At 34.4% G+C, this 20,195-nt stretch overlaps 1 protein-coding gene across 1 annotated transcript in view; it reads right to left on the bottom strand.

The window, feature by feature from the left end:
• ROBO1 (roundabout guidance receptor 1) overlaps positions 1-20,195 on the bottom strand; it is a 1,107,232-nt gene that overhangs the window by 90,279 nt on the left and 996,758 nt on the right. Inside the window, exon 8 of the mRNA XM_033132830.1 lies at positions 18,376-18,503. Coding sequence (XP_032988721.1) covers positions 18,376-18,503 — 128 coding nt within the window. The remainder of the gene's footprint in view (positions 1-18,375; positions 18,504-20,195) is intronic.

The following is a 20,195-nucleotide window of genomic DNA, read 5'->3' on the forward strand; positions in this document are numbered from 1 at the left end:
TTTTGAATATCATTTTGGCTTTTAACAACTATGATTCTCAAGAAATGATTCTTCTTATCTCAGTGAAAACGTATCTGTCACAATTTAACTCCCATTTCATTTGTTCTAGTTTCAGTAAACAAATAAATGCCATTAATATCCTTCACATAAAATTCTTATACTCATTTGAAGGAAATTATCATCTGAAACTTCCTCTTCTAAAACATAAATTACAGGAATTTCTTGAAGTTTTTCTCAGATTTCCCTGTTCTCCATATCTGTCTCAGGGTCAGGTCAAAGGTTGTTTTTGCAGACAGAGAACAGGGACTTTCTATCCAACATGCCATGTACATTATCGTCCAGTTCGGTATGTCCAGGAAGAATCAGAGAAAAGCACATCCTATTCATTCATCATGTGCTGAAGTTTGGGATTTATGACTGGCTTCACTCCTACCCACCTCAGAACTCTTAACTTCTTTCTGCTTTAAAGCCTGGGAACACCTCTATCCCTACTCCCTTTTTTCCCTAAGAAAAAGGAAAAGCTTGTCTGTGTCTACCTCTAATAAAACAATAAAACTCTAAAATGTTACTGCTGGAAGTGACCTTAGAACTTATCAGTCTAACCCTATCCTTTCTGCAGGAGAAACGAAGAGCCTAAATTGTTAAATAGCTTTCTCAAGGTCACAGATGACTAACCAGAGACTGCCTTCCAGGCCTCTTGACTAAATCAAAGTCTCTGTACAAATTTTCCTACGGGTTAATCAGTTTGGGGAGAACTATACACAATACGACACACAATGTATTTGATTTCACATTTACACTGTCATAAATTGTTTAACCTAAAACCATTACTACCAAAATCATTACTACACACATATAAAAACGCCTTTGAAAGAATTCTTCATGATATTAAAAATTTTTTAAGAATATTTAACTATAGTTTTAAAAAGACATAGAAAACTAACAGGTGAGAAGAAAACAGCATCTTGAAAAGTTCACCTTTTGAGAAAACAAGTAATGCAATCATTTCTTAAGGGTCAACCAATTTTAACCACATCACTTGAAATCATTATAAATTGAATAAAATAATACTCTTTGAAACATGAGAACAAATAATATTTTCACAAATATATCATTTTTAAGGCAGATATGTCAAATAGGAAGGTCAAAATCACTTTTAAAAATAAATATATTGTTAAGAGATTAAAACCTGGCATTTAACTTTTTTAACATAGCAAGTTTGGAAAGGGATAAGGGATTGGAGAACTTGCCACAAGACTGAGTTTGTATAGATAGCACAGTATTTTTACCTACATTATATTTTCTTGGTAGTGAGGGAAAGAGTTATGGAAAGTCTTAATATATATATACATTCATATAATACATATAAATTATATAATCATAAAACTCTTGTTCCTTTTTGTATCTAAAAGAGAAAAATAATAGCTTTCTTTAAAATCGTTGGAGATAATACAAATATATACCAATAGTTTAAAAACACAACTGTTTAAAAAGCTTGGGAGAATTTAGCCTCTCTCTCTCTCTCTCTCTCTCTCTCTCTCTCTCTCTCTCTCTCTCTCTCTCTCTCTCTCACACACACACACACACACACACACACACACTTAAAATAAGAGACTTTCTTTCTTTTTTGTATGTTACATGAAAAGGCTCCAGATTACTTACTTCTGTATTCTAAGAATGTATATTGTTCAGACAATAATCTTTCAGTATAAATAAGCTAAGCTAGGAGAGAAAGGAGGCAAAACTGGAATGAAGGAAAAGAGGAAGAAAGGAAAGAAGAAAGCGAGGAAGGGGGAAGGGGAAAAGAAAAGACTTATTTATTCTACCTGCTTGTTATACTCATATTCAGGAGACATGAGTCAGAAAGATGATAAATGTTTGAAAAACCTTGAGGAAGAGACTTTTTTGGCCTAAGAAAATAAATCAGCTGGGCAGACACTTAAGAAGTCTTCAGATTAGGTCTAATGAATACAGGGACCGGCCAATCTTGATAACTACTTAGGCCAGAAGAGAAGAAGATAATGGGACTAAATAATAGCATGAATGACTTAAGGAAAGTATAGAAAAGAAGCAGTTAACAGTAAAGATCACTGAACCATGAACTGGATGCCAACTGTCATGTCTCAGAGGTCTTTAAAAATGGGATTTATATCCATTTGGCCACAACAATTTAGTTACAACTATGTCTGGTAAAGAAAAAGAGCAGTTGATTCAAAGTGCTTTCTACGCTATGATTTTAAGAATATGGAAATACAGAGGCAAAGCAGGAGAATGGATATAGCCCTCTGCTCCCAATATTTTCCCATAATTATGTGTATACAAATGCCCTCAAATATATTCCTTTCAGTTCGTATCACCTTAAGTTGGTGAATTACTCCATATGTATAGCTCATATGATAAATCCTCAAAAGATCAGAAAAATTGCAAGAAAGTAAAATATTTGCATAATTGGTACATTATTACTGAGATTTGGTATTTTTACACTAAGATCTCAATTTTTGAAGCTTAATGGCTTCAAAAGCTACATAAAATGTTGAGATTCTTCACTCTTGGCTTTGGTCATACAATTATTTTAAAATGTAATGACAGAAGACTGCCATAGTATTTGAATCTAAGATAATTTAAATATTCAAAACTCCTAGAATGAATCTATAGAAGATTTCATAGTCAGCAAATTTATCTATTGTACAACCAATCCTACCAGTAAATATCAGAGAACAGCAGTTTTCCTGAATGGGTTACAAAAAAAAAATATATCACCTTAACTAAGGAATTCTTCTGCTGATTCACACATATTAGTATTTTATTATTAGCAACTAAACTCTAATGAATCCTTAAATTGATGTGATTTTTTTTTTCATTCTCATATACTATAGTGCTTTTTGAACAGCAGGGCTCAATTCACAAATCTCGTAGACTAGAACTGAAAATACCACATTCCAGAGGAATATGAATGGAGTGAGTAAAAGTAGTGAGTTTAAGATTTTGGGGGGAAGAAACACATTTTTATTAAAACAGAGGAACACTCAACTTTTTAAGTAGTGAAGTTTCTACATATGAACTGACAAAATGCAGTCACTTTTATGCTAGAGAAATTATATGCATAGATACTCATGAATGATAATATCTGAAACAGTTAGAAACCCTTAGGATTTTTTAACACTAGGTATGATTTCTTTTTGGGCAAAAAGATTGAGTTTAACATAAAAGCCTGTCATTATGTCTTTCAACTTTTCAGACATAAAAATAGAGTGGTTAAGAGGAACATTTTCAGAATACATTTAATGGATACGTCAAATGCCATGAACTTTTCCCCTCCACTCAAAATTACCTTATTCTATAGATCGATGGTTCTGGAGACAATTCTGCTGTCCCAACTGAAGTGGGGTGAGGGTGGGGTGGGGCTACTGGCATCTAGTGGACAGAGGCCTGGGATGCTGATAAACATCCTACAATGCACGCGATAGCCCCCATAACAAAGAATGATCCAGCTCAAAATATCAATGTTGCGAGGACTGAGAAACCTTGCTGTTCAATCCAAAGTATAACAGAATAGTAACAGATAATTATTTCCTCCAAATATATAAAAAGTGCCTGGCACAATACCTCACATTATAGGTACTCAGGAAAAAGTTAACATTCTTTTTCTTTTCCTCTACTTCTAAAAAAGTGACAACTTAAACAAAAAGTAGTTATTAAATTGTGCAATTTACTTACTTGCCTACTAAAGAGTCTGAAATTGAAATTCAACTAACCAGCAATCTATAAAAACGTGTATGCCACCTGACGTAGAATCTCAGGAGCATAATTTTGCTGGTAATATTCCATAAATCAATTTAGAAAGCCTGAAACCTAGATCTTTCCTCTCCCTCCTCCTTGTGATAAACAATCCATTACTATTTTTCCATTCCTTCCATCTCTGTTCATCTCTATTCCCACCACTCTGGCCCAAGTTATCCAATTGGGCTCACCTGAACTACCCTCTTGTGTTTATCTAATCTAATTTCAAAATATAGCCAGAGTGATTAAGAACAAAACTAAACTAAACTAATCTGATTATAGTACATTTTTGCTTAAAACCCTTCAATATGGTCCCAATGCTTTTAAAATAGAGAACAAAATCCTTAACATGGGATTACTACGTGTATAGCTCTTCAGTGTCTTCTCATATCTATCACTCTCATCCTGTATCTCCCTAACTTAACCCCATAGGCCTTATTTTAGTCCTTGAATATATCATAGCCATCTTACCTCTGGTTCTCTTTATGCTGTATCCCAGGATAATCCCCCTTCACCTATTCAATTTCTAATCACCTTAGCTCTCAGTTAAAAAAAAAAAAAAATACGTCTTCAAGGAGCTACCTCTAAATTTGATACTAAATCTTATCAGACTACTATATATTCTCATAACAACCTTAACTTTTCTCCCAGAACACTTATTATACTTTAAAATTACATATTTGTGTGATTATTCTATAAATGTCTGTTTTCCAAATTAGCCTGTATACTTCATGAGGGCAAGCATTTAACTATTTGACTTGCTATAATTTCTCTAGCACTTATGAAGCTGAGGACATCACCCACATTGTAATATAAATGTCTGTTAAAAGAGTGAACAAATTACAAGAATGTTCCCATTGCCAAGTTGAAAGCACTTTCTCCCCACCTGGTAAAACTAAATCTTTACAAATACACTTTTTACATTCTGCTGATATTGTAGATACTTGTGTATATCTCTCTTCTTCACCAGGCTGTAATGAGCTCCATGAAGGCAGGAGCCATTCCTTACTTATTTGTGCATCCTTCACAGTGCCCAGTATATTGTTTTGTACATAGAAAGTGCTCAAGAATTTGTTTATTTGAAAATTTGGAACACCTATCTTCAAATGGCATAGTTCATGCAGGGTCTACAGTTAAGGTACATGATGGTATAATAAAATTACTCAACAGACACTTAAACAACTTTGGATCAAGATACTCTTCAAAATGAATCAGGTCTATCCTGCATATGTCACATAACCTTTGTACATCTCAGTTTAATGAAGAGCCCTCAATATTAGCTAACTATGTCACATCATACACTAGAAACCATCCCAGAAAATCAGTAGAAAAGATTTTAATATACCAATTTTGCAAAGAGTGGAAAGTAAAGATTAACTTTCTTGAGGTTGTGCATCAGGTAAGAAATGCAAGATTGGAATTCAGGTCTGCAGAAGAGCTCTTAAAATCCTTTCTCTTTTTACTACATTGCATGACTTGCTTTTTTTTTTTTCTTTGTTCTTTTTTTTTTTCTTTTTTTCTTTTTTTTATTTTAACTTTATTCTAATGTAGTTTTGGCTCTGAAATGTTTTGGCTCTGTCACCTAAACAAAATAACTTTCAATAAGAAATTATTTATATTCAACATCCATTTATGATAAAAACTTTCAACAAAGTGGGTATAAAAGGAACTAACCTAAGCTTGATAAAAGCTACATATGATAAGCCCACAGCTAACACCATACTCAATGGTGAAAAGCTAAAAACTCTTCTCTAAGATTAGGAAAAGAAAAAGGATGCTCACTCTTACCACTATTATTCAATATAGTATTGGAAGTCTTAGCCAAAGCAATCAGACAAGGAAAAGAAGTAAATGACATCCAAATTGGAAATGAAAAAGTAAAAATGTCATTATCTGCAGATACTAAATATACAGAAAACCCTAAGGAATCAACATAATTCAGTAAAGTGGCAGGATACAAAATTAATATACAGATATCCGTCACATTCCTATAGATTAATAATAAACAATCATAAGGAGAAATTAAGAAAACAATCCCATTTGCAATTGCATCAAAAAGAATAAAATACCTAGGAATAAATTTAACCAAGGAGGTAAATATCTGTACTTAGAAAACAAGACACTGAAGAAATAAATTGAAGAGGACACAAATAAATGGAAGAATATACCATGCTCATGGATTAGAATTAATATCATTAACATAACCGTACTACCCAAAGCAAACCACAGATTCAATGTAATCCCTATCAAAATACCAATGACATTCTTCTCAGAAATATGACAAATAATCCTAAAATGTTTAAGCAAAAATGTACTATAATCAGATTACTTTAGGTTAGTTTTGGGTGGTGAGCACATTTACTAATTACCTAAAAAGAGCACTGAAAAACTATTCTACCATCCACAAAGTTAACTTTTTAAAAGTCCCTTTGTAAAATGGCTGTATCTATCAGTTTTAATTGTGCAATACCCTAATGTCTCTCCTACTAACACTGATCACACAAAATAAATGTCCTAAAGCTACGGCTAACTTTACTGACCATTTATGGTTTTTCCCATCCACACAAATGTGTTATAAAGCAATTACTCAGCTATATTTTGTCTTAAACTTATTTCAGTATTTTCTATAGGTGTGTTTATACTAGCACATTATTTATCAAATCCTGAGAATAACAGGATTATTTTAACAGGTTAAAAGCAAATTAAAGTGCTCATGGTATTTTTATCAGTTTTGCCAACTTTACGTATGATATTATAAAATAGTCACTTCCAATTTATACAGAATCTTTCTAAAAATAATGTTTAAAAAGCATATCATATTTTTAAGTTACTGAAATAAGGTTCAAAGGATGCCAGCTTCTGGACAATTGTAAAGTGTAACTAGTCTAAGGATGACCCTGATGTTTGGAATATACTGGAAGATTTGTGAATTTGCAAGAATCAATCCTCCCCAGTATAAGTATTAATGTTGTGTATACCTATAAAATATTTAAAATGATAGTAAGCAAATAATAAAAAAAAATCAATACATACGGATGCATAGCCAGATTTTCAATTGTTTGGCATATTTAATTTATCTAAGGTTCATCATAAGAAAAAGGTATCCTTACTGTCAAATAGACTACAATTATTTGTTTTATGATTATTCTCTTCTAACCAATGAATTATCTCAATCACTATATACTAACAATTCTAGATAAAATAGAATATATCAATGTGAATTAACTTAGAATTAATTATTTTACATTAAATGATATACAATATTACAAAATATTTCCAAGTCTTATGGTTACGTGAGATTCTTAGCAACGTATCTAATGTTTGAAAATGAGCTACCCATCAATGATTAAAGCAAAAAACCTAATGTATTTCTCCAAATTTCATTCTCCGGCTGAGTAATTGAGATTGGTCAGATTCACACAACTCAATTACATAGTCCCATGTTGATGCCATTATTTCAGAATGTAGGTTGTTAAAGACAGTTGCTAAGTCATACATCTATATAAGTGGGCCACGAGAAAACCTTACACACTGTTATGTAGATGAATAAATCAAAATGAAGCTCAGAACGTTGTGATGAAAAGCCCACAGTGTGCTATTTACTAGTGTGGTGCTGTGTCATTATTTGTCACAGAAACATCTCATGTATCAATTATTTCTCGGACCTGACTGCTCTACTCATTTCTTTAAATACTTACTTGGCACACACATTAAGAGAGTGTTTCAAACTCTCTATAGGAAGGTCGTGTGCTGAATGCTTTTGCTTTTGATTAACTTTTAAGATTTACATCAGTTTGTTTGAAATAACTGAAAGCAACCAAAAACCTTTATGAGTAAGTGAAAGAAATCTAAGAGAATGTCGCATCTTCAACGGTCATTAGGGTTAAAACGGCTATTTCTGAAAGGCTGTAAGAACAGAAGAAGTTCTTCACATTATCCTTCTTACCAAGGGAAAGAAAAAAAAAAGGAAAAGAATCATAGGCCATAATGCTGCTGGGTCTCAATCAAATAAAGTAGCATAAAAAACCAGCAGGATTGGAGCTCAGCGTCCTATTTACGCCCCTGGATCAGAAGAGTTAGGAGAGGGAGCCATTCTCACAAATCATTCTCTTGTTAAATTCTGTAGTGGGACTTCATTCAACCTCTTGGCTGATGGCATTTTACTTTCAGCCACCTCACAAAGAGCTCAGCTGGCAGCACTGATTCTTTAAAAGGCTCCACTAACACATTGTCTTTTTGGGTTTTCTTTTTACAATCACAAATCTCTTTTCCTTATCCGCCCTTAAAATTGTCTATTGATTTTTTTTTTAAGCTATTGTTTTAACTACAAAATAAACAACAACAACAACAACCAAAAAATCCACCACAAATCCTATAAGGGAGACATTTTGAATAACACTCTTGAGTTCAGCATTAAAAGGAGCAATACATACATACAGGAGGTAGCAAATAAATATAACATTGTAATGTGCATGTATTATAATACACAAATATATATATTCACATATTATACATTTATATAAAACCTATTCTTATAAAATGTTATTAATATATATTTGTATGTAAATATCGCCCAACCCCTGAAGCACTGTTTACTAGAGAACTCCTGATTTTACTGGGCCTTTGTGGATTATTGCCATATGTCATGAAGAATCATTCCCCAGTGAACCAGTCTGCTCTATCTTGTTAGTCTGGCAAACATGTCACACACACATCACGGTTCTTAAAGTCATCAAGTAAAGCTTTGAGAGCTTTATAAGATGTGTTTCATCAAAATGTTGATGAATTCACAGTTCTTAACCAGGGTCTTGGATTGTACTAAAACCTAACTTGAACCTGCAAAAAAGCCCCTTGACACTATTAGTTTTGGCTCCGACTCAAATAACCGCGTTAATGGTCAGAAACAATGTACTATTATACTGCCAGCTTTTCTGAAATCAGCAATTGAAGCAAACTGTTCCAACAAATGATTTAAATGAAGTCTACATCAAAGAAAGGAAATTCAGAACTGAAAGGCCCAGTTTTTTTCTCTCATTACTTCTTTTATGCCTAGATAGCATACGAGCTCTAAAAAGTCATATGACTCTTACAACAAAGATCTCATATGCTGATAGAAAGCTAAACATAGTGAACCCCATACATGGAAACCACCAATTTACAAAATAGGCCTTCTTTCCCCTAGAGTTTGCTTTTGAATGCAAGTTTATTATAGTTTATCCCCTAGTCCTGGTAATAAAATCCACAGTAAGCTATATTGTTTGACTTGAACCTAAATTTTAATTTTACATTCTGAAATAATTACCTAGCAATCCATAAAAAAATAAAAGAGAGAGCGAGAAAAGAAAAAAAAAATCCACACAGGCACGGAGCATGTTACACTGTATAAAATTAACATGTCATGTGGTTCGGTTATCTTCAAAGTTGTCACTTCACACCTTAGAAAATGGTCAAATGCACAGATGCACATTTCTTTCAACGGATTATGCTTTCTGATCCATTTTCAAGACTATTAAAGTTTTAAATTATATGGAAGTTATTACTGGGGCCTATCTATCCAAATTATTTTTATCTCCAGTTAATTCAATTGTTCCAAAAGATGGACTATATTTATGGAAGGAGCAGTGAAGGGATTCAGTGTTATTGATTCTATCAGGAAATGTAGCAGCACTGAACATACCAAGAGGGATAATAATTATGCTTAAAGATTACAGGAAATTGTGTTAATTATAGATGTGTTTAATCAAAACAATCCAAACTCATTATTTGGGTCTCAAATGTATATGTATGTATGTGTATCAATACACATAATTAAGACAAACAAAAAAGATTTTTAACTAACTGCAGTTTTTTTTTTTTTGTATTATAATTCAGTTATCTGTTGTTGCCTGAGGAACTAGAATAAAAATTGACATACATTAACCACAGTTACGGAAGACTTGATAGACATTGTTTATGAAACAATGTGTTTACTGTGCATCTGTGTCAAGTATTTTGGGAGACGCACACATGACTCAGATCTGAACCTTGTTCTATAGTGATTGGCAGCTGCGAGCACTAAAGGTACCTGAAGTGCTGACTCTGACACAGACAAACACACATCACTCAAGTGACCTCTTTCTCCTTTACATCAGCACCGTTTCTACTTTCATTAAGCATTAAATGCTTCAAAGAATATACTAAACATTTCCTATGCATGAACTCATTTAATCCTCACAACAATCTTATGGAGACATTTTCAGCCCCATTTTACTAATGAGAAAACTTAAAATCAGAAATTTAATAACTTGCACATTTGCAAATGTGTCTATCAGAAAAGACTGTGCTATTTATTCTGCTCTACAGAATGTTTGCTAACAGCAGAAGAATAAAAAAAATGTCTCTCTAAAACACTTTTCAAAGAAATATTTAGGAGTAATTTTCAAAGGCAGATCTCAATATCAAGGAGTCACAGAAAATTGTCTTTGCAGAAAAGTAAAACAATTATCAAACTCTATATTAATCAGTTATAAATAAATAAATAAATAAATAAATAAATAAATAAATAAATCTCTATGGACAAAATTAGTATTACTGAGAATCTGATGGGTTTTTAATCGTTTTTAAAGCTGATGAGAAAAATAATCTTAGCAACAATTGCTTTTGCATAAGCACTTTATAATCCACACATCACTTTTATGAAAATATAATTATTTTGCTTATTTCCTATCAACTCATTTATGTTTATATTATATGTACATTCATTAATCGAACAGATGAGAACACTGAAACTCAGAGCAGTTAAGTGACTTGCCCAGGAGCCCACAGTTGGCATATATCAGGGCAGCCCTGATTCACTCATACAGAAAATGATATATGAGCACCAACAATACCCCTAAGACTGCAACAAGCAACAAGACTAAGAAGGCAAAACCAAACCAAACCAAAACAAACAAACAAACAAAACAAACCCCCAAATAAAAACAACAACAACAAAAACCAAAGTGTGCCTCTAAGGAACTCATAGTCAAGGGGGGCAGACATTGAAATGCAATAAGGGTGCCAATAATACCCAAAGGGTACATGGATGTGGAATCCCTAACCTGTGCTGTGGTGGGGACTGTCTGCAAAGCCTCTTGAAGGGTGCTTATCAGAGCTGAGTCCAAGGATAGAAGTAATTAGCAAGTAAAAGATGGGTAGGTAAAGGACAGGACATTTTAGACGAACACGAAGAAAAACCCAGAGGTAAGCTACATAGTATGTGCATGGAATAAAATATGTGAATATTAGAGTGATACTAGACTGAAGTGAGTTGCAAAAGAGGGGACTGAGTAGCCTGACACCACTATTAAGTATTTTGGGTATTATCCTGGAGAGATGGGAACCATGACAATTTTTTATGGATGGAACTAATATAACTAGATTTGTCTTTTAGGCAGATGAACGTGTTGTGTGGAGAATGGATTCTATGGGACAAACTGGGGAGGCAAGGTAACTAGTTAGAGGATAAGTTTCATTGTTAGACAAAAAAGGCCTGAATTAAAGCAATGGTAAGAAGGTGAGAGATTTGAAAAAATATTTAAAAGGCAAAATAAATAGGATTTTGTGATCGGCATAGAGAAATGAGAGAGTAAAGCATGACCCCACCAACACCCCAGCTGTCGACTGGTGTGTATCTGCAGGTTGCACTGCCTTCAACTGAATAGAGAATACGAGAGAGTTCTGCTTCTGACGCCCAGTCTGCTCCCATTTTCACTGTATCACTAGTATTTCCTGTGAATTAATAGTCACACTCTGGGTTAGTAGTAACCTAAAAGCTTAGACCGACCTCTGATAGTTGCTTCTTGTTTTATTGAAAGTGATAACTACTGTTCAAATTCTAGTTCACTGGGACATCACTTAAGGAAGGGTCAATTATAAACTTTAGTGCCTGAGATATTTCAGCAAAACTTCTTGTTGGAAGCCCCGCGGTTCACTAGCAGAAAGGAGAGAAGCGCTAGAAAACAACCCATTGGTAGCAATCAAGTCAGCCAAAAGACAGCAGCACCGAGTCTTTTTTGCTACCTTTGTGTCTCCCTGGCTCCGTGTCAATCTCAGACTTGGAGGCTCAGCCTTTCAGAAGCTATTAGAGTTTAATCAGTCCTAATGAGGAAGTGCTCTGTCCCTTCCTTGCATAGTAGGCACACATACTTATGGGAAGCACCAGACAAAATAAAAATCCTTTAGAACAGAATAGCATACGTATCCTTTGGATGATTCATTTGAGCACTCCTGTTGTATGCCAAGAATATAATTTAAAGAAATAGCAACATGACTCATGATACCGTATTTTATAATTTAAAAAATAAAAAGGGATGAAATTGAGAGACTGGAGGAATTTCACATCAAGGGAAGAAAAATGGACATGCACTCATGAGAAAAGAGCTGGGATTTCATAGAAATCCTACTTGTCTGGTAGCAGAGCATCACCGGCTTCAAAGATGTGTGGTATCTGCCTTTTCTTTTAACAGAGCGATTTCCAAAAGGGTAGAAAAGCAACTGCTTCTTGAGCTTCAAAGAATAACTGGTCCCTGTGAGAAGCCTGCAGAGCAGTGCAGTGGGGTGTGACCTAACATCTAAAGTCCATCTTCCTGTGTGTAACTGGCCCAGCACTCAGGGCCAAAGGGAATTGGGAAGACTCAATGTCTTTTAGTTCCTATCGTAAGAGAGACAAACAAAAATGGGATTAGATTTTTCTTAATGGTTCAACTCAGTGAAGATAATATGGGAGTGCTTAGGAAATGGCTGGTACGTTTGGATGCCCGCTTTCAGTTTGGTTTCCAGTGACAGATGCAGCAATGGAAACAGGATCACTCTGGTGATAGAGCGTTGCAAATTCACTTTGGACGTGAACTTGTAACAGTAATAAGAGCAGCTTTATCTGTCAAGTGGCAAAGGGAGTGGAAAGATTCATAATACTATCTACTTTGCCTTGTTTAAGCAATGAATATCCCTGAAGAGGCAAAGCGTCATAAGAAATCTTAGATGTGGAAGACAAACTTGGAAATGGGAGAAATTTAGAGTTTAGGTGGCCTTATCTTCTTCCTTTTGCGATATCACTCCTCAAAAATGGAATTATTTAAAAGGTGTGGACATGATGGTCATCGTAAGTAAAGAATTACTAATTTAAAGGGTTTGTTATTAATACTGTAGTAAAGAAAATTATTATTACGCTTTTGTTTTGAAGCTGCATTCATCATGCCTTTCTTAAAGGCTACCTTCAGCCAAAGGAGAAAAAAAAACCAAAAAACCTCATTTTTTAAATTAACTATGAATTGGTTCAAAATTAAAAACATGTAAAAAAATTAAGTTGGCTATCGGGATTCCAAGAAGAACCCCAAGGCCCCCATGGCAAGCACATAATAAAGGCCTAATCGGTTTAGATTAAGACAATAAAATATAAAACAAATCTGCAGCCATTCTTAGAACACCAAGCTGAGGCATAAATTTTAGCAATTTCAATGGCACACTGTTTAAAAACCTGGCAGAGTGCCTCTATGCATCTATTTTGTTCTGGTTAGAGTTTATATTTTATAGGTATGTCCCAACCTATAAAATGGTTATAAATACCATAGAATATATCTTTTTCCTTAAAGATGAGGCCAGTATGCAAGATGAAACGCTAGTTCAGAAGATAATTCTTTCTTTCCAAGACAGAATCGGCAATCCTAGCACTTGTCAAGATGAGACAATAAAGGGCAAATATAACAATGGAATAAATCAAGCTTGAGGCGACATGTCTTTAAAAAGATGCCTGATTTTGTTTGTGTAATTGACGTTCACAAAGAGAATTTCTGAGGAGGTGTATAGATGTTATACATGTGGAGGAAAAATAGCAGCAGACCAACATGAAATATAAACACAACATGGTGGTTTCAATTTATAGGTAATAAACCTTGATTATTCCAGAAAATGACAGAACATCAAATTCAGGTTAACTGAATTTTCTGGTTAACTGAGAGGTAAGCAGAAACACTTTTTTTCTGTTGTAATCATTCCAAACAGCATTCCCTCACCATTGTTTATTGGTCATGCAAAGACATTAATTATTTTTCAATAGGTCAAATTACTGCAGAGTCTTTGAGTCTCATTCTGACACTTCGATTCCCTAGTACACCAAAATCTGTGACATGCAAGTGAAAGGAATCTGGATGCTCTTTTTATTGACTAAAATTTTTGCAGAGGCACGGATGCACATATTTTTAATCAGAAACTTCCTACTAACACCACGATGTACTACAATTTACCTCTCTTACAAGTAAAATAAAATATTTCATATTATAAATAATAACCAATATTTAGATTTGGTTCAGTGGCTTTCACATTCTGCTGCCCGGGAAGAAGTAATCTAACCAAGGCTACGTGAGATACGTATGTGGTACTGGTTTTAGGGGTACAGTGACTCGCTATTAACTGGGTGTGACCTCATATTTTACTCCTGGTTTGGAGTGCTTAATTGAAGCTTTCAAGTGGCCATGAAGAAGAAGCAGTTTTTGAGGATATTTGCTCATGGATAATCTTACTAGACTTAGAATGAATTACCAGGAAACATCCCTGATTTATAAAAAGATAACCTGAAATGTTGAGAGCCCAATAATTGGAGAACAGTCACTCTTAAGAGGCAAGAGAATCAGAATTGAGGTTAAACATCTTCTGCTGAAAAATTTTCCATAATAATAACACTCCATTGCACATAAAATGTCATCATTTCAGTTCCCGAATGGTCATAATTTTCATTAATTTATCCAGCTGTTTTATAAAACTTCAACCTAAGTCTAACTTTGACAGCATTAAAAAGATCCAACACATTTACTGTAAAAGCCAATAAGGAATTTTTTAAATAAAAATGTAATATTTTATATTTGAGAAGAGTTTTAAGTAATGTTACATAATAAACCACCATGACTACATTAGTATTTTAGATTTTTCATTTACAATAGTAGAGGAAGAATTCTCTGTCTAGAATTTATCTGAATATTATTTTTTTACTAAATAACCAATAATTATTAAAATTAAGCAATAAAGCTATCAAGAGTAATAACACTAATATGAACGTAATGCTCCTTATTTACGAAACGTTTATTCTGCAAAAGATAATATGTTCAACTTGTATGTATATATAATTGAGACCTTATAAAAATGCTGTGAGGTTTGTATTTCTATACCTATTTTATGCTTAGCGCAGCTGAGGCTCAATAAGTTTAAATATCCTATTCTGGGTCACACAGTTGGTAAACGACATAGACAGAATTCAGCTAAATTCTGTCTGGTTCCAATGTCTATGATCTTAGCTACATAATTCTTTGTAACACACTTTTTCCAGCTCTGGTAATTCCCCAACTCTAAAGAAATGTTTTAAAACACTTTATTCTTTCTATCAGCTCATAAGGTAGCTCCTCAATCCAGGAATTCAGGAACTTACATGTTTAAAAACATAATAATAAAAACAAATAACTGTGCCCTAATTAAGATACCCTAAATCAGGTGCTCCAGGCACATGACTGAGAATCTGTATACTGTGTTTCCCTAAAAATAAGACCTAGCCGGACAATCAGCTCTAATGCGTCTTTTGGAGCAAAAATTAATATAAGACCCAGTCTTATTTTACTATAATATAAGACCAGGTCTTTATAATAAATATAATATAATACAATACAACACAATATAATATAATTATAATATAATAAATATAATATAATACCTTGTATTAATTTTTGCTCCAAAAGACGCATTAGAGCTGACTGTGTGGCTAGGTCTTATTTTCGGGGAAACATGGTATTTACCAAGCTTCAGATAAGTTTAGGCATTCAAGTTCAGATAACAAACTTCATATAAGTTTGGCACACTCTGCCTGATCCTAGGTTTTACATTGCTCCCTTTCAAACGCAGACCACCAGGCAGCCCTCATTGATGGCAATCTATTCAAATTCGATCCAACTGAAACTACTGTTGGCTGGCAGGATCAAAGCCACCAGAAAGGGCTTGAATTTCCCCTCGGACATACATGTGATATTTCTACCCCTCAAGCAGAAGGTTGGAGTCCATATTCATATTTCAAATTGTAACAAGTATTAATTAGATTAAGTGCCTACTAGATGCCCAGTACCAAGCTAAGCACTGTAAACACTATGCAAGTAAAACAACAAATAAATCCTTAGAGTAAAGGAAGGAATATTTAAGGAAATACGTAGATATAGTCTTGAAAAAAAGTAGAATTGGGATTTGGAAAAAAAAAAGAAAAATAAAAAGAATAATTCTCAAATTATTATTTTTTTAATGTTAGAACTAATCATGTCTATACTGAGGGTGAAAAATCAGTCCCCTTTATTTAAGGGGACTCAAGTATCTCATAACTCCTACCTGGAGCACAGCGTTTTGTTGCCCAACATCAATTCTCCAACTAAATATTCACTGTATGAGGAGTGAGGGAAAGGAAGATTATCTGTAATCCCATACTGACTCAAATAGTGCCTTCTAAAAATGAACCACCCGTAAAATGCAAAAATCAAAAACAACTACACTACTGAATTTCTTGTTATAATCGTTTCCTGCTATCAAATGGATTCATTTCTAATTAGTTTCCTTTGTAGTATCTAGCATTTTTTTCCTACATTTAATCTCAAATGAAGAAAAAATATATACCTTCTCAAGTTTCCTTTGAAAAGTTCCCTGTTTTTTTTTTGTTGTTGTTATCTTTTACAGTTGGGAATCATATTACTCTCTTTGACATATTGTGTATATTATTATAGCATGTTAAAGGTATTTTAACAGTGATGTTAGTATGCATATTTTAATGTTTGATTAAAATACCTTCACAACTACATACAGATCTCTCATACGTTTATAGAAAACCCAATGCAGTTGAAATAACTCAATTCCTCAAGTATTTGCTGGATTTGATCATTTGGACCCAATTTCCATTGAAATGCAAGCTTAGGGAGCGGGAATTCCATATGGACAACTTAAGACTGAATTAGCTTTGGAATTGAGTTTAAAATTGCACGAAGAAACTCTAGTTTGATTTCAATGTCTAGTGTAGACACAGCAGAATGGCTATTATTTATAAAAAGCATCAGACTCCCAAGGTAAAGAACTTGAAAACATAAAGTGCAACACTAGGTCTCTCTGACTAATGTGATAGACAATCAACCTCCCTGTCACAATTGCCTGGAGATAGACACACCTTTTCATGTCTTGTATTCATCCTAGGCTACTTTCACTCTCTCTGGAGGGCTTTTGAACTTGGATTTGACATCTCGTAAATTTATGCTTTCTCTAATGTAAAAGGGTTTTCTTTTCTTACAGTTTTAGCCTTACGTGGAGTTCAAGTCTAACTTAGATTAAAGAGAAGCAGTCCAGGTCTTAGAAATTCAATGTTTGTTCTTGATCGTTTCTTTTCTTTTTTTTTTTTCTTTTGTTTTTATGAGGTTCAGCTAAAAACCCCAAAGTGGGACATAATGGCTTTAGAGACAGGAAGGAAATAGTCTTTATTCTTTATTTCTTTTTTCTACTGTAAAAAGCCCACAAGGCTCCTTTGTAGAAAGCCCACAGTAGAAGCACTCCCTCAAAAGCACCTTTTTCTTCATAATAGCGTTAGAGGAGAGACAGTGTTCAGAAAAGATGATGGCACCAAGTGCTGTGAATGTCAGACCAAAAGACAAGCTAAGTGGTTTATGGCCAAGATCCCTGTTTACTCTGTATACTTGTCAAAATAGCAAGTTTTTTACACCAACATAATGTTTTTTAAAGGTCAATGTCTCTCAAATTCCACAATAAACAATTTGCCCCTAAAAAGGAAAAAAAAAAAAGAGAGACAATTCTCAGATAAGATATAGTGAGAAATAATCAGTATGACATCATGGAGAAAGGAGAAAAGGGATTACGAGAATGAAAAACATCTGGATTACGGATACAAAGGAGGTGACTGAACCATTTTTACATATCAGTTTAAGACATGACGCTGACATTCAAAAACTTGTAGCCGTAGACAATGGCATACATTTTGGCTCATATAACACCAAATAATCAATCTTTATCAAAATTAGCAGAGTGCCAATGCAATTCATTCAATTTATTGAGTGTCTGTTATGTCACAGGTACTGAGTCCACAGAAAAATACTGCAAAAGTCCCTGCTCTATGGATGGATCTTACATTCTAGAGGAGAATACAATCTTCTCATTTTTGTGTCTCGAATTGTACAGATCCTCAAAAGTGCAGGATCTAAAGAAATGGTAGATGTGTTTGCATTCAAAGACAGAGTTTTTTGGCAATTGCTGTTATTTAATTAAGAGATTTGAAGGGATCTATGTTTGAAGATCCAGAGATTATAGCACATTCTCCTCCTCTACTTGACCAAGACAGAACTTTGCATAATTCTGAAAATGTAATTTAACTTCTGTAACAAACACTTACGGAGCTCCCACAGGCAAAACAACAATTCCCTTCAAATACGTTTGAAATAAAATGTCTAGCACTATTTAAAGCCTATAGTTAATATAGACTACTCTAAAAACGAATTTTTTTTTCAAATATCAATATTATAATAAAATAATCACGAGAAAGTGTTCCCCAAACCTTACCTTGGACAGTCAAAGTAGCTGATGCTTCAGCTTTTCCAACCATATTTTCTGCAACACAAGTATATGACCCCATGTCACCAGCCATCACCTTCCGAATTTTCAAGGTATGATCATCTCTAATTTCATATCTAGTGACATAACAAAAGAAAGCACAGTTAAGTGACTTTCTATTTGAAAGATCTCATCATTACAAATAAGACACATCGAGGCCTCAAATCACACGCAACCTTCTCTTCAGAAAATTTAAAACAACAAATAAAAGTTAGCATGCAGATAGAAAAGATCTTGTTTTTACATTTATGTGGTATAAAATATTAAACTACTGTTTGAAAAATATTTTGGGGGAAACTTGGCACTTATTTATTTCTTCAAGCTACTATACTCACTAGTGTGAAAAGATAGCGACCAACAATTCTTATTAGATGCAAACATTAAGTGTTTTACAGATTTTATCTTTTAAAATTGGTATAACCATTGCATGAAGTTATTATGCTCATTCCCATTTTGCACATGAGAAAACTGAGGCACAGGAGACGAAAGTAACCTGGTGTTGGTCCTCAGCTAGTTTAGCGGCAGAACTGATATTTGAATGCAGTCGCCTTCGAAAGTTCACTTGCCTTGCCTTATCTTCCCTCCCCTTTGATGTTGGGTTCCCCTTAATTATTAGTTGCACTTTAAAGTTGCACTTTTGGGCCAGCCCGGTGGCTCAGGCAGTTAGAGCTCCATGCTCCTAACTCCGAAGGCTGCCGGTTCGATTCCCACATGGGCCAGTGGGCTCTCAACCACAAGGTTGCCAGTTCAATTCCTCGAGTCCCACAAAGGATGGTGGGCAGCGCCCCCTGCAACTAAGATTGAACACGGCACCTTGAGCTGAGCTGCTGCTGAGCTCCCAGATGGCTCAGTTGGTTGGAGTGCGTCCTCTCAACCACAAGGTTGCCAGTTTGACTCCCGCAAGGGATGGTGGGCTGTGCCCTCTGCAACTAGCAACGCAACTGGACCTGGGGTTGAGCTGTGCCCTCCACAACTAAGACTGAAAGGACAATAACTTGAAGCTATTGCCCTCCACAACTAAGGTTGAAAGGACAACAACTTGACTTGGAAAAAAGTCCTGGAAGTACACACCATTCCACAATAAAGTCCTGTTCCCCTTCCCCAATAAAAAAAAAAAAAAAAATCTAAAAAAATAAATAAATAAAATAAAAAAAAATAAAATTACACTTTAACCCTCTTTTACTCCATATAATATCCCTGAGTTATATTATCTATTATAGTTTATATATTGATCAACCCAAATATTTCCAACCCCTATTTCATCTAAGCTCTAACTTCATAATTCCAACTGATTAATAATTAGGTGTCATATTGCACAGGCATCTAGTATTTAATATGTGAAATAAAACTCTCTTTTCTTACCCTATCACATAAACAAACTCCTTTTTCTAACACAATCTACCGGTCTTCCTTCATCAGCTCCGCATATTTAACAAATCATCCAATTCATCGATTCAGTTTCAGAAACTTCTTGCCACTACGGACCCCTTTCTCCATTTCATCTCTCAGTTCAGGCTGTTCACATCACTTATATGTACAAGAACAATGGATCCTGACACTGGCCTCTCCCCACATTAATGTTAATATTCAGAGTGCTAAAAAAATGATTCTCTAAAAACTAATCCCATTCATAGTATTTTCTCTTGTCTCATTAGTGTGCACACAACATAATTCAAGATTCTTCTGTCTATTAACACGAGCCCCTGATCATTTGGCTTCAGTATTTCTAACATGATGTCCCTTAACTTCTTGCCACATGGCTTATGAGC

The sequence above is a fragment of the Rhinolophus ferrumequinum genome, chromosome 2 (genome assembly GCF_004115265.2).
Source record: "Rhinolophus ferrumequinum isolate MPI-CBG mRhiFer1 chromosome 2, mRhiFer1_v1.p, whole genome shotgun sequence".
NCBI lineage: Eukaryota > Metazoa > Chordata > Mammalia > Chiroptera > Rhinolophidae > Rhinolophus > Rhinolophus ferrumequinum.